Consider the following 22967-nt stretch of genomic DNA (forward strand, 5'->3'; position numbering starts at 1 on the left):
TGTGTCCTGGATTCTGGAAGAGGCTCTGAACTAGTCTCCCTGCTGTTTTCTTGCCTTTCAGGCTTCCAGTCTGTTCCCTGCCCAGCATTCGCAGTGGTCCTGTTACTCTGTTGATGCACTGAAGCCTTCCTCAGGGTCATCTAGAAGCCCCCTCCCTGACTCCCTGCCTGTCTAACACCTTTCCAGCCCTCCTGTCGGGCTTGTTCTCACCTCAGGGTCTTGTATTTGTTATCCTGCCTGTCTACAATGCAGGGTGCATCTTCCCCCGGTACCCACATAGTGCACTTCATTTCACATATACTCTTCTGGACTTTTCCCAAAGCATATACTATTTATATTTAGGAATAACATAGATTTGTGTTATATGTGGTGGTTTGGTTGCCTCTTTCACCCTACAGTGTATTATACCATGCTTACCGCTCCGTCCAGAGGTCTGCAACACCACGCTTCATGGCTGCGTAGCATCTGTCATATGGATACACCATGACTTAGTCAATCAGTTTCCCCTTAGACTGTTCTCATGTACTTTGTGTTCATGTGATTATAAGTAATACTGATGGACATATCTGATGCTACATTTTATGCACAGACTTAGTTATTTCCTTATGATAAATACCTGAAAGCATAATTACTGGGGGGTCACAGAATATAAACTTTAGAAATATCTGTTATGCCTCTACTAAGTGTCAAGCAACTAGAGGTACTGTTTTTGATAATGTTGTCCAGTAGACTTCCAGAAAACGAAATCAATTTACATGCCCACCCATAGTATTAGTGTAGATTGGTAAAGAAAAAGGACTCAGTAGTATGATCTTGTTTGGGTTTTGTTGGTTCATTTCAATTTTCTTTAGTAATCTCTTGAAACCCAGAATTTAGGTGAGTTAGATCCCAATGTGGGAGAATGGCAGAGTGCAAATTACAGGTTAGTAGGGGGTAGGAAATTCTCTGTAATAGTAGAAATATTATTAAAATTGTGGACCACGATATTTGGATAGAAGGGCAGGTGAACCCAGAAAACAGGTGAGGGGATTGAACAGGTGCAGGAGGGTTGGACAGGTACAGTGCAGGTTGATGGGTATGGGAGGGATCAAAGGGTGCAAGAGATAGAATGTGGAGAGGTGTGGCCACAATACAGCTTTTATGAATTTAAGATCCAAAGGGCAGAGTCATCTGGAGCAATGCCAGCGTCCAGGAGCATATACCTGTGCTGGTGGGTGAAGTGTGGGCTCTGTAGCAAGAGGTAGAGGGGTCCCGTAAGGCCGGAGTGGTGGAGGGTCTTCACTGAAGGTGCTGCACGGCAATCAGCTGGACTCAGAATGAGTAGCAATAGTCTTTAAGCACCTTTCAGAAAATGAGCAAAACATCCCAGGATGCCTAGGACATGAGATTTATTTAGAAGAACTTTAAAGTCCTGGCCTATTGTCGGTACACGTTACTGCCAACTCCTGTCTTCTGCAGCTGTGGATTTTCAAGTAGTGAGAGTTTATTGTTAAATTATATAATTACCTTTTGTATATACTCTTTTTTTTTTTCTTTCGTATACTCTTAAAAGTACTTTCTGTCATCAAAATTGTGTGACTTTGACTTTCTGGAGTGATGAAAACATTCCAGATCTGGGTGATTGGTTATATGTGTAGGTACATATGTGGTGGGCAGAACACGGCCCCCAATGGCATCTGCGCCCTCATCCCCAGAACTCAGCAGGGGAGAGGATGGTCTTTTCAGTTTATGGGCTGGATCAGCTGGATATCCAAATGGAAAAAAAGATTAACCTTCACTCTGACCTCTTAGCCACCCTAAGTTAGGTTGCGGTATATCAGAGGCCCAATGTGGAGGTTTACTAAAGTAACAGCTTCTAGAAGAAAGCAGTATGAATATTTTCAGTGTTCAGGCGGACAGATCTGCTCCCGGAGCACAGAACTACTAACCGTTAAAGTTGGTTTAGTTGGTCGCTACATTGGGCCTCAGTTAACATTCAGGACTTGTTCTATCAAAAGAGCCACTGTGGGGCATGAGTGCAGATGCAGAGCACGGCCCGGGGCAGGTAGGTGCAGTGTGGACCCCTGACAAGGATCTGGGTCCAGAACACAGACCGGACTCAGCCACACAACGAGGGAAAGGTGAACAACTCAGGAGATGCGTTTTGGGTCCCTTTGATTCTCGTAGAGAGAGAGCGAACCTCTGCTGACAAGAATGGGATACTTACTGGTTAAAGGCACAGATCCTGGGGGTAAAGAGGCCTGGTTTGGAAGCTAGCTTTATTGCTTACTACCTGGGGTCGTGGGCACATTTTTAAATTTCTTTAACTCATTTCTTAATCTGTAAGATGGAGATGATAGTCCTGTGAACCGCAGAGAGCTGTTTCAAGGAGATCATCCATATGCTAGCAGAGGGCCTGTTGAGTTCTTCTTGTTGTCATCATCTAATTAGAGCACTCATTCAACTGGAAGGTTCCATTCTTGAGTATTGGCATCTTTTCGTATGTCTGCGACTGTGTGCCTCTGCCTCTGGTTGGGGGGAGGGCGTGATGGGAGCACCCGCCCCAGTGTAGCCTCGTCGGGAGCTGTCACCAGTACTGTCAGGCTTCAACCTCCTGTTGTAAAAAAGTCATTTGTTCTTTGAATCTGAATGATTTCTTATATTTTATCCTAGAAAACGGTTACAGCAACCATGTTGGAAACCACAGTGCGGGGAATTCCTCGGCGCACACCACAGCCGGCGTACCTGTGTCTGTGCAGGAAGGGGCTCCCCACACTGAGGGGCTCCCTGGAAACCACAGCCCTGGCCGCCCGTCCAGGTCCCCACCAGCCTCTACCTCTGTGACAGCACAGAAGTGTTTTTTACAGATCACAGGCATGACCTGTGCATCCTGTGTGTCCAACATAGAGAGAAAGCTGCAGAAAGAAGCAGGTGAGAGCTGTGCACCCCTGTTAGACTGGGGAGACACTGCAGGCAGCAGGGTGGGCACCGTGCTCGCCCTGCGTAATCAGCAGCCCTGATACCCTGGCAGCAAGTCCACAATGCCATAGCGAAGGTGTTTGTCAGTGTTCTCGGGCACCTGGCGTTCTGCTCTTTAGGAATTGTTTAGTTTAAGATAGAAGGTATCAGAGTGAGTTAGTGATGGGAAGGGCAGGTGAACGTCCCAGCACATTCTGTGGGTAGCTTCCCCCTCCAGCCGGTCCTGGGGGTCATCTCTAGTTTCCCTCCAGCCCTGTCCATCAGCCTCGCACTGTCACCAGACTACATAGCCTGCAGTTTGTGGAGAAGTGGCAATTTAGGGCAGTGGTTTAGCGCTGCCTCCAGCCTGGGGTGTGATCCTGGAGATCCCGGATCGAGTCCCACATCAGGTTCCCTGCACAGAGCCTGCTTCTCCCTTTGCCTATGTCTCTGCCTCTCTCTCTCTCTCTCTCTCTCTCTCTCTCTGTCTCTATGAATAAATAAAATCTTAAAAAAAAAAAAGAATTTAAAAAAAAGAAGTGGCAATTTAATTATTTTTTAAGATTTTATTTATTTATTTTGGAGAGTGAGCAAGCGAGAGAGCATGAACAGGAGGAGCAGCAGAGGGAGAGGGAGAAGCAGACTCCCCACTGAGCATAGAGGCTGAGGAGCCTGACCTGAGCTGAAGGCAGACGCCTCGCTGACCGAGCCACCCAGGGGCCCAGAAGTGGCCGTTTTAAATGCCCCGTCCTTTGCGCCTGTGAACCACAGAGTGTTGCAGACATGCCACAGTTTTATCCTCTAAACTATATTTCCAGTACTATCTCTTAAACCTGAAAATGCAGCAAAAATTTTATCTGTTTTTTGTTTGGAAAATATCTTAACCATGACTACCTTGCCACCGGAGTCACCTTCTCTCTTTTCATGTATCTCTCTGCTCAGGCTGCTTGGCCTGCGCGGCCAGCCCTGAATCGGGGACACACTCCCAGCCCCTCATTCCCCGTGCTTCATAGTGTCCTGGAGCTCCCAAACGGCTGTTGGCAAATTGAGGCATGCTTCCTCACCCATGGGCTGGCTCTCCTGATGCCTCTGCTTCTTTTCCTGACTTGAATCCTTCATTTTTACCCAGTATGACCTCCTTTCTAAAGCACATTTCTTTCACGTGAATGAGTCTTCCCTTCCCCCTCAAACTCACACACTAGTGCTAGCAAGATCCAGATCTCATCCGACTTACAATAGTGTCAAGTGCCAATAAACCCATCATACGTTGAAAATATTGTAAGTCAAAATGCATTTAATGCCCCGGACCTACCAAACATCAGAGCTTGGCCAAACCGACCTGAACTGTGTCAGAATGTGCATCAGTCGTTCACCCTCAGGATGGCATAGCCGGGCGGGAGCCGAGGCCCTGAGCTGCTGCCTGGCATCGCCACGGAGCCCCGTGCAGCAGCGCGCCAGCCCCGGAGAAGGCCCACACCCAAAGTTTGGAGTCCGTTTCTCCTGAAGCTGTACTTTCGCACCATCAGAAAGTCAAAAAGTTGTAAGCCAAACTGTTGTCGGTTGGAGCTGATGGTCTGTAGTCCAGGATTTCTCTTCCACTTCTGAAAGGGATTAGAGAGTGAAAGGGTAAGGAACACTACTTTCGAAAGACTTGTTTTCTGTGTATGAAGCGTGTCTGAAGCAAAACGTCTAGCTGAGGAGCCAGTAGTTGTGAGCTGGCTGTGAGATGGGCGCATCCTCAGTGTCCTCTGGAGCCTGCCTCAGGACCCCCGGCCGGCAGCACGGGCATGGCCTGGGTGCTGGGGGCACCTGCGGAACCTCAGACCCACCCCACACCGACCAAACCAGAATCTGTCATCGAACACGGCCCACCAGACTCTGGGAAGCACTGTTTTGGAACGCTGGTTCTCGCACGTGGCCAGTCTCTCTGGGCGAGCTTAGAAAAAAAGATGCCTGACGCCCACTCTGAGGGTTCTGACTTAACTGGTGTGAGGTTAGGGCCAAGCATGGGGAGTGGTAAAAGCTCCCCCTGTGATCCTCATGTGCAGTCAAGTTTGAGAACTCCTGATCGGGAGGCTTCTGGGGCCGATGTTTGTCTTTGTTAGGTTATGTTGGATGCGCCCCAGAGGCCTTGCCTGCGCTGTTCTAACTGGGCCCCGTGGTTCCAGGCGTCGTCTCGGTGCTGGTTGCCCTGATGGCCGGAAAGGCAGAGGTGAAGTATCACCCAGACGTCATCCAGCCACTGGAGATCGCTCAGCTCATCCAGGACCTAGGCTTTGAGGCGACGGTGCTGGAAGACTACGCGGGCTCTGAAGGCGACCTGGAGCTGATCGTAAGTGTGGCAGCTGGGCGCCAGCCGGGGCCACAGGCCACAGCCTCCACGGTGGCCACCCGGGAGATGCCTCCCATTGTGCAGATGTCCTGTGTGTGTGTGTGTGTGTCAGGGGTGGGGGGGTTGCTTCCCTTTGAAGCCAACAACAATGACCCATTCAGTCACATCACAGTCAAGGTCTGTGGGGAGGAGGAGGCGGCAAATGGCAGGAGTGTAGGGGGAAGAGGAAACGTCAGTGTCCAGAGCCTGGGTTTGAGAGCGTTGAGTATGAACACATTCTAGAAAGCCCAGAGGGAGGCCAGACTGCCAGTGGTATCTCGGGCTGTGGGGGGTAGTCGGCGTGGTAGCCCGGGCCTCACACACTCAGCTCAGTGCCAGTGTGGTGGGGAGGTGGTGGTGCCGGGCGTTCCAGCTTGCAGTCCGTCGCCCTTACCCCGTACAGGACAGCAAATCTTTGCAGCGGTGCGTAGGCTAGCATTTCCCAGCACTTGTGTTTTAAAGCTCTTTGCGTGCAAATAGAGGGAGACTTAGGAAAAACCCACAAGGAACTGAGTGATGCTGCTGCACTGAGGAGGGTCTTCCTTACTGTTAGTCGCTGCTGTGGGTGGTTAGTAAATACTGGAAGAAAGAGGACTAAGGGCACGAGTAGCACCCTGAGCTCTCGACCAGGAGCATCCCTTGCTCTGGACGGGCCACAGCCCCGGGCACCCCTTGGGCAGGAGCGGGGCCCTCACTGAGACCCCCAGTCCCCAGCCGCCTCTGCCTGCAGACCACGGGGGAGACCTACACTGTGAATATTACTGGGAAGGGTGAAAATAGTGTTCTTTTTGTGAAACGAAGCAGTATCAACAGTTGTATCATCATCACGTGTTCAGACAGTGTAGACATTTTACGTCTGTTAAATGAGTATCTGAGAAATGTCGATCCCTGATGCCCAGAAGAGTGACTTGTCTGGCTGCTACTACATCGCAGGGATGGCCTGTCTCACCTCAAACCCCTTTTCTCACATCGGGATGCACGGCCTGGCTTACGAAAGCCCATCACTGTCAGAGCTGGAAGTCAGGAGCCGGTCTGCTGCCATCTGCTTAGTGACCGGCTACGTCTCTTGCCCCTGAGTTGGGGAAGAACCACTGTTTACGTGCCCGCAGCCACTGGGGGAGCATCCTGGGTGAAAACCTTGCACGCGGGCTCTGCAGGTGGGGGTCCAGAGCCGTGGGAACGGTGCCGAAGAAGGAGGAAGGGCTCTGGCTGCCTCAGCCCAACCCCGTGTGCCTTGACGGATCCTCTCAACCCTGGGTGAGTAGTGATCTTGTCCTCCTGTGCGGCAGATCACGGGGATGACCTGCGCGTCCTGTGTTCACAACATAGAGTCCAAACTCACGAGGATGGCCGGCATCACCTATGCCTCTGTGGCCCTCGCCACCAGCAAAGCCCACGTGAAGTTCGATCCTGAAATCATCGGTCCGCGAGATATTGTCAAAGTTATTGAGGTAAGTCATTCATCAGAAAGCATTGCACAAAGGAATGTGACACCGTGTGTCCGCTGTGCTTCAGTTTAAGAGATAGCCCACCTTTTTAAAAACGGTGATTTAGAATTGTTGTAGAAAAACAAGAAAATATAGCTAGCCAAAAAATTAAAAGAAAATATCAGACAATCTGAGGTGAAAATCAGTGAATGGGTAAGAGAGGGATATTATTGTTTTGATTGCAGGTATTCCCTGGGAAACCTCAGTACCAGCCAGACAGCTGGCACATGGGCTTTAATCAGTTGATTGTCATTATAAACATTATTTAGGTCTGTACCAAGTATCCACAGACCAAAGGATGCAGGTAGTGGGTTACCCTGAGTCTAACCCCTCTGCTAGGCCGGCTTCCTCATGGGAGAGTCCAGTTGTTTCTCGGTTGGAAAATCAGAGGAGTTGCCACAGGCTCTGGCCTCTGCTCCCCGCCATGCTCTGTGGCGGACACTGCTCTCCCCATGTGAGGTCTGCGTGAGGGCACGGTGAGGTGACGGGTGCGCGTGGGGATTTCAGTGGGTCGGGCCCGCCAAAGCCATCGATGAGCCTCGGGGCATGTTGAAGTCTCTCCCAGAACCTGCCACCTTTGCCCTCAGAACAAACGGGAGTCGCCATGTGAGGCCATCCCCTTGGGGACGGCGCCGTCCCTGAGTGCAGATGGGGCTGGACCTCTGACAGGGTTTGCAGTGTGATTTGGGTGCAGAAGCCATTGCCAAGAAACCAATACAGTCTTTTGAGGCAGTTTTTGATTAACTTGCTAATTTCAAAAGATGTAAAATGCTCTCTGCCAACGCATGTTTTAACCAAGTGCTTTCCCCCTGTTTCTCACTTCTTTCTTTTTAAATAATAAGGAAATCGGCTTTCATGCTTCCCCGGCCCAGAGAAACCCCAGCGCGCATCACTTGGACCACAAGGTGGAAATAAAGCAGTAGGTAGAACAGAAGAGACCGAGAGACACACGGGGCTCCTGTGGGTGTCCCCCTCACTGGGCCTGACGGGCTCCGTGCTCGTGGGCGTCCTGCGGCACCCTCCACTTGGGAGACATCTGTGCTGCCCCCGTGAGCCAGCCCTCCGCGTCTCCTGCGATGTCAGCAGTGCTCTAGGCCCGCACTGCTCAGTACAGTGGCCGCCAGCTACTGAGCAGTTAGTATGACAGGAACTAAATTTCTAATTTCATTTCATCTCCGCTGATTTTCATGGAAATGGCCACCTCTGGCCGGGGTCCAACTGGAGTTGGGAGGAAGAGAGTGGCCTTTCCTTGAATGGGGTCTAGAGGTGGCTCTGAGGGTAGGAACCACGGCCGTTGGCCTAGGAAGCAGGAGGCCTGAGCTCGTTCATTGTTGCAGGGGTTCAGCACACAGCAGGGCGCCAGCATCAGCCCAGCACTCTGCCAGGTGCGGGGGACCAATGGCAGCCCATCCCTGCCTTGGAGGGCCCGTAGGTGGGCAGCGGATCCCGTGGGCTCGGAGCGCCCGGGAAAACGCCAGCAGGGCCCGTGACCTGGGCCTGGGAGGCTGGGCAGGGGTGCAGAGAGGGTGTTCTGGGGCATGGAGGCGGGTGGCCCTCGGGGACCCCTGTGTTGCTCCGGTCAGCCTGCCTGGAGCAGGCCGGGACTGACTGGAGGGGCACTCTGGGAAGCTAGCGAGGGGCTGATCCTCGGGGCCCCGGGCCCTCCCGGGAGTGGAAGACTGCGTCTTGCAGACCCCAGTGGAGGCGTGCTAGAGCTTCCACGACGCGCGGTGGGGTTCCCGCAGACGCTGACACGAGACCACAGTTGTCACCCGTCAGCCCCACTTCAAACCTTGCGGTTCATCAAGACGGCTTTCCAGTCCTCACACTGTGTTAAGTAATAGTTCAAAAATCACAGGTGTCAAAGGAAGTTCAGGCTAATACAGTTTTGCTTTTGTTTTTCCTGGGATCCCAAAGATTTTATTTTGAAAAAAGAGCTGTAGGTGTTCCTGTGGACCCAGATGTTCAACCTCTTTGGGGCGGAGCTCTGCCCTGGGCCTCGGTTGCCTCCCCCCCCCCCAGACAGGAGGCAGGGGGTCAGCCTCAGGCAGGCGGGCTGTCTGCGGGTCCCTACGACATTAAACCTGTGGGCGATCTCTCAGGTGGCTGGTGTCAGGAGAGGACCTTCCCTTCATTTCACACCCCTGCTTGTCTGTCCCAGAAAGGTGAGGGATACCTAAGAGGTCGGGGTCACTGCTTTGCTCTGCAGGTGGAAGAAGTCTTTTCTGTGCAGCCTGGTGTTCGGCATCCCTGTGATGGGTCTGATGATCTACATGTTGGTGCCCAGCAGCACGCCCCACGAGTCCATGGTCCTGGACCACAACGTCATTCCAGGACTGTCCATTCTGAATCTCATCTTCTTCATCCTGTGTACCTTTGTCCAGGTGCGTATCAGAAAGAGGCAAACCTCTGCCCTCTCAGGCCAGACACAGCCCTCCAGCCTGGCTTTATCGCAGCTGCCCCACAGGGGCTTTCTTTCCTGTCTTAAGACTGGCGGGGGGCGGAGGGGGTGGGCGTCAAGGGATCTGGTGTCACCGTCACGTTCACAGAGGGCTGTCGGTGATCAAACTCCCGGGAGCAGCAAGCACCATGGGACCGCCACTCTAGGGCTGATAGTCAGGAGCTAGCTGTGTTTCTCCCTCTGTTTTAGGGTAAAAGATAAAACTCTGGACTTAACTTTAGAATGTTTAGTTTATCTGAGGGCAGTTATTTGTAGGCTGGATTTGCTTTTTCCTGTATTTTCTTTTTAATTACAAATGTGGTGTATATTTATTGTCGACAGTTCAAACCATGCTGAAATAGAAAGCAAAGGGGAAGATATCCTTTCACTGGAATCATACCCTGTTCCCCAGGATTACCTTCGTATTATTACTAGCTGGACGTGCATGTTACAGACCTTCATCTATGCAGAGAAAATACACACTTGTTTGTGTGTGTGCGTGTGTGTGTGTGTGTATGTGCTCACATAATACGGACACCTAGACTTTTTATTTTTTAACTGGAATGAGATCATACCAGATAAATTGATTTCTAACTGGCTTTTTCACTTAACTGTGCATTACAGGGCATTTTTCATGCCAGCGGTTCATAGATCTAGCACGTTACTTTTCAGGACTAGATCGCACTGCTCACAGGATAAATCAACCATGGTTTGTGTCCCCATTGCCACCTTCTTTGTTGATGGACATTCAGGTTATGTGCTCTGAGTTTTAAAGGTCCTGCAGGACCCCGTTCCTGTGGTCACTGGTCCTGTGCATCGGGAAACACATTTCCTGTGTGAGCCTCACCGAGGAGAAAATACCATCCAGGCGTTTGCAGCCGTGAGGGGCCTCTGGGTCTCTAATTGCTCGTGGGACTGCTGGGCACCCTTGTGGAGCTGTGCTCTCTCCACCTGTCTTCCAGCTCCTTGGCGGGTGGTACTTCTACGTCCAGGCCTACAGGTCTCTGAGGCACAGGGCAGCCAACATGGACGTGCTCATCGTGCTGGCCACGAGCATCGCCTACACCTACTCGCTCGTCATCCTGGTGGTGGCCGTGGCTGAGAGGGCGGAGAGGAGCCCTGTGACCTTCTTCGACACCCCCCCCATGCTCTTTGTGTTCATTGCCCTGGGGCGGTGGCTGGAACACATAGCAAAGGTAACTGCGGCTTCGGGTGAAAAACCGTTTCCTTGGTAATAGAGACCTTCATTCACCCGAACACCTTGTTTAGAGCTTGTTTAGAGCAGGCTAGAGAAGGACTTAAAGAAATGTGAAGCCTATGTATAATTAGGTGTTCTGATCACTAATCTCCCCACTGGTTGCTACTCCTGAAATCCCAGCTAATCTGGTTAATTATTGAAACCTTTGTTGAGGCGCATTGTGTAATAGAAAGAACCCTGGGTTTCAGGCCAGCGTTCACACCACCTCTTTGTATGGAATTGACTTATTAGTCTAAAAATCCACATTTCCATCTTCTAGGGACCTGCCATTTTTAACACCTTGCATTATACCCACATTTTGACCTATTCTATCAAAGAATAGGACTCAGGCTCTAAAAAAAATTAGACTGAACCTTAAAAAAAGTAATAGGCAAACTGGTTTTATTTTGTCAGCTGAAATGTGATTCCTAGAACTTTGTGGCGTTGTGCATTTAGCGTGGCAATGACGTGGCTGAGCGTGGATGGCAGTGCATAGCATCTCCATCCTCCGTGCCGGAGGAGCCCTTGGACATGGCCGTGGCTGTGTTAAGGGGTCAGCCTCTTTCTGCAGGGGCTTCCTAGAACTCCAGCCTCCGTGACGCCAGCCTGGCGAGTGTTGGTCTGCTTTTGCATGGGTCAGCGTATGAAAGCTCTTGTTCTCCATCCTGGTTATTTCCTAGAGCAAAACCTCAGAAGCCCTTGCCAAACTCATGTCTCTCCAAGCCACGGAAGCCACCGTTGTGACCCTTGGCGAGGACAACTTGATCCTCAGGTGGGTTCTCGTCATCCAGAGTTGTTGACCAGTTTATGTTAATCTGTGTAATACACCTCAAGACTTGACCACATTCATGCTGTTACACCTTGTGGGGATGGGCAAAGGCATGCAGGGGTCAGATCCACCCTCTGGAGCCAGGTAACTAATGAGGCGTCTACAGACGACAATATGTGCAGGACTTCGGCGTGGCGTGTGTGCTCTAAATGACAGAGGAGAGGGATGGGTGAGCAGTGTCCCCAGAATGCAGAGGGGAGGGCTGGAGGTGGTCAGGGGAGGCCTCAAAGAGCACGGACTGCGCGCTGGACCTTCGTTGCAGGATCTGGAGGATTTGCACAGGCTGGGAGGTGGGGCTTCCACTGGCCAAAGAATGCAAATGGGAGAAGTGTTTTTTCTTCTCCCTAAGGTTGGCAGATATTAAAAATGATAATGATTATTATCGCTATTGCTGGAACTTTTATAGCATTTACTGTCTGCCAGACACTATTTAGCCTCTTCGTGTTAAATCCAATTGAAAACAAACTTTAGGAGGAAAGGACTGTTATTAGCCATATTCTGCAGATCAGGAAACTGATTATCAAAAAAGCTAAGCAACTGGCGCGAGGTCATGCAGGTGTTGAAAGGGATACGACCCAGGCTCCTGGTTCCGGGGTCTGTGCTCATGACCCTTCCACATTCTGACTTGGAAGGTGTATTTAGCAATAGGGACGTTTGCACAAATTAAGACTTACACACTCCCTTATAAATTAATGACATGAGGGTTTCTGAGATCCAGAAATGTCCAGACTGGGACCAAAGCCATGGTTTCCTCGCTGCCTTTCATTTCAAAGTGCTTCTGAGAGTACTGGCCACAGCCACAGGGGCTGCTCTGTCGATTCAAGTAGGAGGAGACGTGCATCTTTGCCGGAAGGCAGAGCTGCTGGAAATGCCCAAGGACAATGGGGCTACCCCAGTCACAGCTCAGTTCTTTTCCAAAGAGGGCGATTAGTGTTTGGCTGTGGACATACTATGGGCCCCACTACCACCATCATCACGTGGTGGCACCATTCTCTGAGCGAGGGCCCAGAATACCAGGGTTCATTCTGGCCTTGCCGCGGGCAGGCCGTGTGCTCGGAGCGCGTCAGTTGAGGCCTGCGAGGCACAGTTACTGTCTGCCCGACCGGGTGATGGTTCCCATCCTCCCTTCCTGGACCGTGTGCTCCAGGCTGTGGGCGGTGACAGGCCCGTGGCCACACTCTGCTCTCCCAGAGCCAGGGCCATACACCACCCTGCCGAGGAGCTTGACCTTCTGTAACGGGAGGTGTGCTGGGGCCTGGCCGTCGGGCTTCTGCTAGTGTAGGCTGGCCTGTGGCGCCTTTGGAGGGCCAACAGAGTGTCTCACCTCAGCTGTCTCCGTTCACTGAGACTTGGGCCTGTCCCTCCCTCTGTCCCTCTGCCAGGAACACCTGTCCTTTCTTTCTATCCCAAGTCTTGGGCAATGGGGCATCTGTGACCAGCCTGGCGCTGGTTACCTCTGGTTGCCCCCATCCACTGCCCCTTCCTGTTGCCACCGCTCTGTCCCCTGCGGCATTGCAATGGGGTCTGCATTGGCCACCTGCTTCCAGCCTGGTCTCTTTCTAAATATTTTCCCACGTTCAAGCCAGTGATCTCTTGGAAGCACAGATAGGATCATATTCCTCTGTAGCTGGAAACCCTGCAGCAATTCCCAGCTGTCCTCAGGATGAAGTCTGTGTCCCCAGTGTGCATGTGAGTCTCGCCATCTGCCCCAGCCTGCCTCTTGGACTCAGCCCTCGTGCTGCCATCATCCCGCTGTCTTGTCCTGGCCACACCCCACTGGCAGCTCCCAGGGGAGCCTCTCCAGTCTGCCCCGTACCTTTCTTCTTCCCCTTTGCCTGGCTGCCTGTCCTTGAGGGCTCCGCTTGGGGGCCCCGTCCTCTGGAAGCCTTTGCTCTGCCTGCCTGGGGACACCCAGGTGGCAGGTGCTCAGATTACCAGTTGAATGACTGAAATGACCATGAAACGTTAAAGACGTCACCGTGTTTGTGCTTGACATTCACGGGCTGTGTGAGCTGGTCCCCAGTCTCCTGCATTGAAGTCTTCTGTGGTTGTGGGGAAAACAATTACAGATTTCACCTAGGCTAGTGGCTGTTCTCTTCTCAGCTTTATCTTTCTCCTTTGTGTTAGCTGAGGAGGGAGGGGAGGCAGGAGACGGGTGTGGTGGATAGGCCACTGGCAGCAGCTCTTGAAGCAGAAGCGCTAGGAAGGGCACAGTGTGTCCCCACAACAGGGCGTTTTGGGGAGATACAGGCTTCAGGTTTTTTTATTTTGAAGATTTTATTTGTTTATTCATGAGAGACACAGAGAGAGAGACACAGGCCGAGGGAGAAGCAGGCTCCCTGCGGGGACCCAATGTGGGACTTGATCCCGGTACCCAGGGTCACTGAGCCCAAGGCAGCCGCTCAGCCACTGAGCCTCCTGGGCGCCCCATACAAGCTTCTGAAGAAGAAATGCTGGGAATTCCCCAGAGGGAGCCACCTCCACCCCCATAAAGCTCTGTTTACCTTAAGTTAAGCTGCCTAGACTCAGAAAAATATGGTCCATCCGATCAAAGGGGAAATTCAAAGTTAGATTAGTCAGGGAGTAGCACCACAAAGGTTTTCTCAGAAAGGCACCCATGTCCAATGGGGTCCCCTTCAGTCGCATGGAAGTGAGCCTCTAACCCAGCAGCTGAGTTACAGCAGGGAGGAGGTTCTGCCCTTAGTCCCACCGCAAGTGACCAGGCGCCCCCCTGGCACGGCCTGTCTTGCCAAGTGAGGACCTGGGCTGACAGGCACCGTCTCCGGGTCATGGACACGGGCCTCGGAGGTGCCGGGCCTGGGCGTCTCCACCCCCGAGCCCTTTAAGGAGCAGCAGCAGGCAGCAGAGACTCCTGCTCCTGCCCTCGTGCCGCCTGCCTAGCCCCAGCACAGTCCCTGGTGTCCGCCCCCCGGACCCGAGACTTCAGGGCACCACGCCTTTTCCTTTTAAAGGCTCTCCCTTTCCTACCCTGTTCGTTGTGTCGTGGCCACTGCGCTCGTGGCGCCTGAGCTGTGAGCCTCCGAGAGGAAGGTGCCACTTTGTCCTGCTGGAACTCCAGCCCCGGGCCGCACGGCTGCACAGAGGCCCGGCAGGTGGCAGCAGTACGAGCCATGACCCTGGCTGAGCACTCACTGCGAGGCAGCGCTGTGCTGAGTGCCGAACACGCATCATCTCAGTTAACCCTGGAACAGGATCATCGTAGGAAGGATTTGGCCGGGATGGCACCACTGCCTGGGAGTCACCAGTGCCCTGAACAGGACTCCGCTCCTGGGGCAGGGCCGTGTCCGCTCTGCTCTTGCTGTGGCCCCGTCCCTGGGTACACCGTGGCACACGTGGCACCAAGCCTGTCACCCTACGCATAGCTGCAGCCGTGTGCTCACAGCCATACAGCATGGGGTGCGGAGCTGGACTGTGGGTGCGGACGGCTCTTGAATCCTCATTTTACAGAAGATGCTTCTGCACGATTTTTAAAAAAATTTTTGATGTAAATATGTCTGCACATTTGATTCCCAGTTTTTTGTTTGTCTTTTAAGATATTTTTTAAAAGATTTTATGTATTTGTCTGAGAGAAAGCAAGAGGCAGAGAGCTCTCAGAGGCAGAGGGAGAGGGAGAAGCGGACTCGTGAGCAGGGAGCCCCGGGAGGGGCTGGATCCCAGGACCCCGAGGTCACGACCTGAGCCGAAGGCAGACGCTCCGCCGACTGAGCCCCCAGGCGCCCCATTGGTTGCCAAGTTTTAGAGACTTATACCAAGTGACATGTAAGGAAATGGGCATGTAGGTCCAGTCTTGCTCCTTTCTAAGAAATCTGCAGGTTTTTGCCCAAATGGAGTGCATATTGCTTACCTCATATACTTTGGAAGATTCAGTGAGAAAAACAAATGTAAAGCTGTGCACAGCATGCACTCTGTAAACGTTTCCCTCAGCACCTCGGTAGGCAGCTTACTGGAAGTCCTTGTGCTGTTTGAATGTCGTCTCTAGAATGAAGGGAGCGTGCGGGGTAGCCCGTGCTGGCTTCTCTGCCCTGTGATACACAGGTGACCCTTGGACAGCGGTGGGGGTGGGGGCACTCACCCGGCAGAGTCGGAATCCAGGTGCACCTGCAACCCCCAAAACCTAACGGCTGGTAAGCTGCTGTTGGCTGGAAGCCGTGCCGCTGACATAAACAGCTGAATGACACCTATTTTGTGTGTCCGTAGATACTGTAATCTTAGAATACAGTAAGCCAGAGAAAATCAGAAGGAAGAGACAACGTATTTAGGGCACTGTATTTATTTCTGGCAAACCGGCCTGTACGGAACCCGCATGGTCAAAGCCATGTCATTCAAAGGCCGGGGGTACTGCGTGCGGCGGCGGCCATGGCCCTGTGGCGGTCCCCTGGTGACCTTTGTGGGCTGTGCCACCAGCCCGCCCTTCTCCTCAGCCCCACCGTGCATCCGTCTGTCCCGGGCCAAGCCCCTGGCACCCGGAGCACACACACTGCGGCCCGCACGTCCCATCTGGCCCACAGCCTCCCATGCAGCCCCTCTGGTCCCCACTCAGCACCCTGGGGAAGCACCTGGGCTGCTGCCTCCTGGCCTCATGTGCTCACCCTGCCCAGCTGGCCAGCTGCTGGCTCCACCAGCCCCTGAGTCACCTTTCCCCCACGCAGCCAACCCCAACCCTTTGGGCCTCTTGCCAGCATCCCCCCCGACCCCCCAGTTTTTCTGTTTAAACCTTCTTTTTGGTTTTCTTTTCTCTGCAAGTGTGACCTAGCCCTGTATCCTGGCCCCTCTTGACATCCAGGTCTCAGTTCATCTTCCAGGCAATCCCTCTCCCCCGACCCCCAAAGAAGCCCTTTAGTACGTTATTTGCATCACAACATTTAATACCTGGGACTGTCTTGTGTGTCACCTGTTGCTTCTGCAGAAGCAGCGTTCGTTCCCGAGGCCGGGGACTCGCTGTCGTCCTCACCGCTGCAGTCTCAGGGCCCAGTGTGGCGCCTGCCCTCTAGTAGCCGTACACTAAACACTGACTCAACCTGAACGTGAACAGATGAGCCGGGTACCGCTGCCCAGTGTGAAGTGCAGAGCGTGTCACCAGTCCCACACTTCGTCTAGAGCCCAGCTGGGTGGCCGACCAAGAGGGTCGAGCTGCAGTTTGCGGCCGTGTGTGTAACTCAAGTGGTATTTGTTGCAGAGAGGAGCAGGTACCCATGGAGCTGGTGCAGCGGGGCGATGTCATCAAGGTGGTCCCCGGGGGAAAGTTCCCAGTGGATGGGAAAGTCCTGGAGGGCAATACGATGGCGGACGAGTCCCTCATCACAGGTGAGGCGGCGTGTGTCGCATTCCTTCCGGGGGGGTATCACGGCATCGCCGGGTCCCTGAGCGCTGACAGCTGAGGTCTCGTCCCCACCTCCAGGAGAAGCCATGCCCGTCACGAAGAAACCCGGGAGCACAGTGATCGCCGGATCCATGAATGCACATGGCTCTGTGCTCGTTACCGCCACCCACGTGGGCAACGATACCACGTTGGCTCAGATCGTGAAGTTGGTAGAAGAGGCTCAGATGTCAAAGGTACTGAAGAAATTTAAAAGTCATTATGACTGGCTTCCTCATTTTAGAAGTTATTCCAAGAGTTTCATAGAATTAGACCGATTTTGCCGAGTAGAGAGTGACTAGTCAGCGTGGTTAACAAGGGGGCTCAACCCCAGGGCTCGCCCATGCCTGTGCTGGCGTATTTCCTAGCGGATTGTAATTTCCCATGGTCTTGGTGTTTTATTTCCATAGGCACCCATTCAGCAACTGGCTGACCGGTTTAGTGGATATTTTGTCCCATTTATCATCATCATTTCAACGTTGACGTTGGTGGTATGGATTATAATCGGTTTTATCGATTTTGGTGTTGTTCAGAAATACTTTCCTGTAAGTTGAATGCTTTGGGCATTATGGTTGCTGTGTTTTAAATAATCTCTTGCCATTAATCCTATTCTGTCATATCTTAGATTCACTGGGCCTTAATTACCTATTACAGTTATTTGCTTGCTTCACTTATTGGCAGCAAAATCGTAGCCAGGATAGGACCATCAGTCACTCTATTTCTGCAAGTTTTTAATTAAAGATGCCCTTTGCTTCTAGTTAGATGATTTCATAGACACCAGTTAGCTCTCGGTTGTAATGCCTAAAACATTTACATTATGTGATTTTGGCCATTTCTGGGATTGTGAAACACACATCATAGGTCACTTCACAATTTTGATGGCGTGATAATATCATTTAACAGATTTTAAGAAAAATATGTTTTTTGCTCACTGTGTCTGTCAATAGCATCTTCCACCTTGTGGCTTCCCAAACAAGGCTAATAGCTTCTTAATAATTAAATATTTATTAAACATACAAGAGACAATGGAATAGACTTTCTTGAATTAAAAAGTAGATGATGAATACTATCTTACCAAATACAGTTTTATCAAACTTCCAAAAAAAGTGGAAAATACAAAAAAAAAAAAATCCTTTTTTGGTTGAGAAGTAAGAACTATACACAGCAGTGATTCTCAATTGGGAGTAATTTTGTTGCCCCCAGAGACATTTGGCAATGTCTGGGGACGTTGTTGCTTGTCTTGACTGGGGAGAAAATGGTACTGACACCTAGTGGGTAGAGACCGGGAGGCTGTCCTGCCAGACATCCTACGAGGCAGAGAACAGCCCCCCTCAACAAAGAATCAGTCGTGCTGAGCTTGAGAAACCATGATGTACATCAACAGGGAATGGCCCACTTGGAGTCACATTTGATAACTGCACAATGAGGGGAACAGTGTTTTATCTTCTGGTTTAAAGTAGCTCCTACTTAGCCAAACCTAATGCATATTTTACCTTAGAGCCGTAGAATAAGAAATTAAATATGAAATGGAGGTTTTTTTTCTTTAAAAAGTCTACCCATAATTAAAAGCATATTTAAATCGTGGGGCGCATGTCATTTACTAAGATGTCATTTTTCTCAAATTTCTTATCTTAAAATGAAAAATGTCCAAGTTAAACTCTTTCTGACATCTAAGGAGACCTCGGTGCTTTTAAGGGTAACCTATGACTGACCATATTCCTAGAATTTGCCAGTGGCTATTACGCCACCTGACCCCTCAGATTTCTGCTTTTGTGGGAGAGCTACCCATTGGCATGTGGCTGTGGGAAACGTCATTCCTAAACAAGTTGGAATGTGTGGCTTTCTGCTGTTCCCTGCCTTTCCATCTTACTTTGGCTTCTTTTGTTTTTATCCGCAATATCAGGGAGGACGCTGGCAAATGAGGTACTGCATGTTCCTTTAAGATATTATGACCCTGCTGTCTAAATGTCATTTGTAGGGAGAGGTTCATGTCAGCCTCTAGAAGTCCACCCAGTCCCATCAGAATGACCCGGGTTATTCTGATGAGAATTGCTGGGTTGTTTTTTTTTTTTTAATTGCATCATTTTTATCTCTGGAAATTGCATTATGTCTTAAACACAATGTCCCTCTATCTAAATCCAACTGTTTCTAATGGAGATGAAATGGCCCTTTACTAATACACCGTATTTTAGAATTGTGCCTTTCAAAACCAAGGAATAAAGTATAGATGGAAACTAAAGAGAAAACATACTGTGATTAAAGGGAATATAGTGTCTCCTGACTGTGCTCCAGAGACACCCGCCATTTTGTAAAGTAAACCAAGATAAACCAAGATGTCAGAAGGCAAATAGTAATACCCGTATGTTTCACCAGGTAACTGGAAAGGAGACCCATATTTTGTTTGTTTGGGGTTTACAATGAAACAATGGAGAAAAAATAGAAGAAAATGAAGATGGCTCCAAATCCCATCCCTAGGAGTAACGATATCTTACACTTTGGTTAACATCTTTCCAGTGATGTTGAAAGGCTAGATAGAGATATGGTCAGATAATTTTGCACTGACCCAGTCACAACACCGGCCATTTTGTACTTGCTTTTTTTATTTAGCAGCATTGCTGGTATCTTTCCGTGTCAATAAGTATAGGTATGCATCATCATTTCAACAATTGCATGATATTTCATTATGCACATCATACCCAGAATCTTTTTTTTTTAAGATTTTATTTATTTATTCATAGAGATGCAGGGAGAGAGAGAGAGGCAGAGACACAAGCAGGCTCCATGCAGAGAGCCTGACGTAGGACTCGATCCAGGGTCTCCAGATCACGCCCTGGGCTACAGGCAGCGCTAAACCGCTGCGCCACCAGGGCTGCCCTCATACCCAGAATCTAAGTAACCAGATCCCTATGGTCGTCTCTAGGGTTTTTTTTGAGAAAAAAAAAAAAACCCTCTGTGAATACATATCTTTGTATCTTTTGCCACTTATATGGTTATCACCTTAGGGTAGATTCCTTGGAGACTTATCATTTTTTAAAGTTTTCATAATAATAATAATAACATGTAATATTGATAATGTAATAGTTAAAATTTCTTAGATGCTTCTCCCATCCAGGTATTGTACAATGTATATTTATATGTATATTAGTTCATTTACTCCTTATAACAACCAGTTGGGCATTATTGGTATTATTGTCTCCATTTGGAATGTAAAGGAGCTGACACGGGAAAGTTAAATTAGTGTCAGGGCCAGGACATGGATGCACATGGTCCACTTCTGGAGTCTGTGCTCCCTCATCTAGCGGGGAGTTTTATATGACTCTCTCCTCCCCTTGTGCCTCTCTCAGAGGAAAGCCTATAGTATCAAGTTGCAAAACTGGTATGGAGACCAGTAAGTGACCTGTGTGAACTGATGACACGGAAGCAGAGTGGACCACCTCATGTTTCCCAAACCCCAGCTCCTTGTGCATCTCAGATCCCGCTGTCTGCACTGAAATGTTCTGATGTGATCAGAAGTCTGTGTGATTCCTCATGTAACCCTCAGCCTGCCTTCTTCTCTTCCCTCCGTGCAGACCCCCAACAAGCATATCTCCGAGGCGGAGGTGATCATCCGGTTTGCGTTCCAGACGTCCATCACGGTGCTGTGCATCGCCTGCCCCTGCTCCCTGGGCTTGGCCACGCCCACGGCAGTCATGGTGGGCACCGGGGTGGCCGCCCAGAATGGCATTCTCATCAAAGGAGGCAAGCCTCTGGAGATGGCCCACAAGGTTGGCCTTGCGCTCCTGGCTGTGATGACTCTGTAGCTGTTACTCTGTGATTTTTTTTTCTTTTTATTTGAAACTTGAGAGTTTAAGGGAAAGTAGTATGTGCTTAAATTCCGTATTAGGAGAAAGACCTGGACGTGGCTTGAAAGCAGCTCTGTTAATAAGACCGGAGGCCGGGAGGAGTGATAATAGCTACCGGGTCCGCGTAATCCCATTAGCAGCTCCGAGGTGGATGCTTATTACTCCCATTTTGCAGATGAGGCAGCTGGGCGGCAGCTGGGGCAGTAGGTGGGGCGCTCGCCTGCAGGCCCCGCTAGCCTCACGCCCAGGTGGTCAGGCCCAGCGCAAGGCGGGAGCGTCCACGCACTCAGCAGGGCACTGATGTCCCGATGTCCAGGCCGCGAGCCATCAGCAGCAGGGCTTATGGAGACCCTGGCCCAACACGCCATCCCCGCTCCCGAGCCTCCGTTTATTTAGGTGGTGTTTGTCGAGCCCCCACTTGGTGCGGGTCCTGTGCCAGGGCCTGGCAATGGCTGTGGGCCTCGGCCGCCGGGAGCTCCCCAGGAGCGGGGGCAGATGTGCGAGACGGGGCGGGAAGCCCTGCATCCCGGGGTGGCAGAGGGGAAGCCGTGCCGCCCTCACAGCTCCCCGGGATTCGGCCCCAAAACTTTGTCACCATCATACCCCCAGCACCAGGCTGGCGCTGGGCACACTGGGCGCCCTCGGCAGTTACCGGGATGAACTCTGAGGGGCCGGAAAGTCTCCTGAGGGAGAGAGACTGACAGGAGACCGAGTTGCAGGGGGCCCGGGGTGTGCGTCAGGGAGGAGCTGGGGGGGGGCGGGGGCTTCGCCTCCGCAGGGCAGAGGATCGTGTTGGCTGAGTGGTGAGGGGTGCTGCCACCCGTGGGAGTTGCCGGCCGTCGCGTGGGCTCCTACAGTCCCTGCCGTCTGTGTTTGTGGTCGTTTTCGCAGATAAAGACCGTGATGTTTGACAAAACTGGCACCATTACCCACGGGGTCCCCAAAGTCATGAGGGTCCTCCTGCTGGTGGATGTGGCCACGCTGCCCCTCAGGAAGGTCCTCGCCGTGGTGGGGACCGCGGAGGCCAGCAGCGAGCACCCCCTGGGCGTGGCCGTCACCAAGTACTGTAAAGAGGTAGGTGGACCTGGGCAGGCCCCCCCAGGCTCCCCGCCCGCAGCCCCCTCCCCCTGCCGCCAGAACCTGGGCCCGCAGGCCCCTGTGCACCAGTTGGAGGTGCAGCTCGTCCTACCTCCAGATCATCACAAAAGTGCTTGAGTGTTAGCGGTTACGGAGCGTGGACGGGTGTCTGTGCTTGGGACCGGAACTGCTAGCCTGTGGCCCGGGAGCTGAGTGGTGGGACAGACGGAGAGTCGGTCCCCTGTAAGCACTCCGCACAGAGGGGACACAGAAGTGACCGGGGCTGGGGCATGGCCAGGAGAGAGCCCCTTAGCCGGGGCGGTGAATGGAGATGAACCAGGTGAGCTAAGTGCCCCGTCGTGGCTCTTGGCGGCTAACGGGGATGTGTTCATCCTTTGACCTGCAGACAGAAGGTCCCGTTTAGTTTTCTGTTTTCAGTGTAAATGTAGAAGCAGCAGGATGCGCCAGACGCTGCCCTGAAAAATGTTCAACGGTTGGGGCAAATACGACCGTCAGTAAATGTAGAGAGGTGGTGTGGATGCTTTGGGGAGAAGCTGACAAGGAATCTTCCAGAAATCTCCCTCGGTGTTTTATGAGGGGTCATTCAGGTCACCCCCCTCCCTGATGTTTCAGGACACTGTGCCGTCGGCCCCTCCTCTGCTATGTGGCCAACCCAAGTGGGGCAGCTCCTCTGGTCCTCCTGCTACCGCCCTGGTCCCCCCAGGCCTGGGAGGTGGGCAGTGACCTCTTGAGAGCCTCCGAGCAGCTTTGCTACTGTTGACCTGCCCCATCCTTCTGACGAAATTATTTGCAACGTAAAAACAACCTCGTTCCTCTCCTGGCTCCCCCACCTCCCTTCATTTGTGGCATTGCTGTGAGCTGCCCTTGGCCTTTCTGGTCTGCACCTTGTCCAGTGTCGTGAGGCACCAGGTCAATAACAGTAACGTGTGCGATGCCTTCCGAGTCTGTCTCTGACCCCCACCCCCCCTCCACGTTCCTCTTGGCTCCTGGCAGGTCTGTCCTGCCTCCTGTCACCTCCCCTCTCCCCGCCTCACAGGAACTGGGAACGGAGACCTTGGGATACTGCACGGACTTCCAGGCAGTGCCAGGCTGCGGAATTGGCTGCAAAGTCAGTAGTGTGGAGGGCATCCTGGCCCCTGGCGAGCGCCAGCGGAGCAAACAGGCCGCTCCCCCGGGCACGGTTGGCGGCGTTCCCGAGGAAACAGGTATCCCCGGCCCTGGTCTGTGTGTGTGGCCTGCCAGGGTTTGGGCCCGGCTGCACTAGGTGGCAGCACACTGCAGGGTCCCCCGCTGCGGACCAGGGAGCCTCACGGCCGGGTGCTGCGAGCCCACCTCCCCTGGGAAAGCCC

General features: G+C 52.0%; 1 protein-coding gene and 1 long non-coding RNA gene across 7 annotated transcripts in view; one reads left to right on the forward strand and one right to left on the reverse strand.

Moving 5' to 3' along the window:
• ATP7B (ATPase copper transporting beta) overlaps positions 1–22967 on the forward strand; it is a 66476-nt gene that overhangs the window by 34135 nt on the left and 9374 nt on the right. For 4 of the 5 annotated variants that reach the window (XM_035704314.2, XM_025478422.3, XM_025478413.2 and 1 more), the window contains 13 exons: positions 2653–2910; positions 5106–5269; positions 6598–6759; positions 7638–7714; positions 9005–9179; positions 10198–10431; positions 11153–11244; positions 16499–16626; positions 16721–16875; positions 17089–17223; positions 20248–20442; positions 21412–21594; positions 22655–22823. In XM_035704314.2, coding sequence (XP_035560207.1) covers positions 2653–2910; positions 5106–5269; positions 6598–6759; positions 7638–7714; positions 9005–9179; positions 10198–10431; positions 11153–11244; positions 16499–16626; positions 16721–16875; positions 17089–17223; positions 20248–20442; positions 21412–21594; positions 22655–22823 — 2127 coding nt within the window. The remainder of the gene's footprint in view (positions 1–2652; positions 2911–5105; positions 5270–6597; positions 6760–7637; positions 7715–9004; positions 9180–10197; positions 10432–11152; positions 11245–16498; positions 16627–16720; positions 16876–17088; positions 17224–20247; positions 20443–21411; positions 21595–22654; positions 22824–22967) is intronic. The other variant, XM_049099389.1, reaches the window with a different exon arrangement.
• LOC118351884 (uncharacterized) lies at positions 1601–5109 on the reverse strand. 2 transcript variants are annotated; one of them, XR_007404982.1, is made up of 3 exons: positions 4810–5109; positions 4277–4538; positions 1601–2593 (listed from the first exon to the last, which is right to left on the reverse strand). It is a non-coding gene; the product is annotated as an uncharacterized LOC118351884 (long non-coding RNA). The 2 variants fall into 2 exon arrangements; XR_004808070.2 differs by having other exon boundaries at positions 1603–2593; positions 4922–5109.

The sequence above is a fragment of the Canis lupus genome, chromosome 22 (genome assembly GCF_003254725.2).
Source record: "Canis lupus dingo isolate Sandy chromosome 22, ASM325472v2, whole genome shotgun sequence".
Classification (NCBI taxonomy): domain Eukaryota; kingdom Metazoa; phylum Chordata; class Mammalia; order Carnivora; family Canidae; genus Canis; species Canis lupus.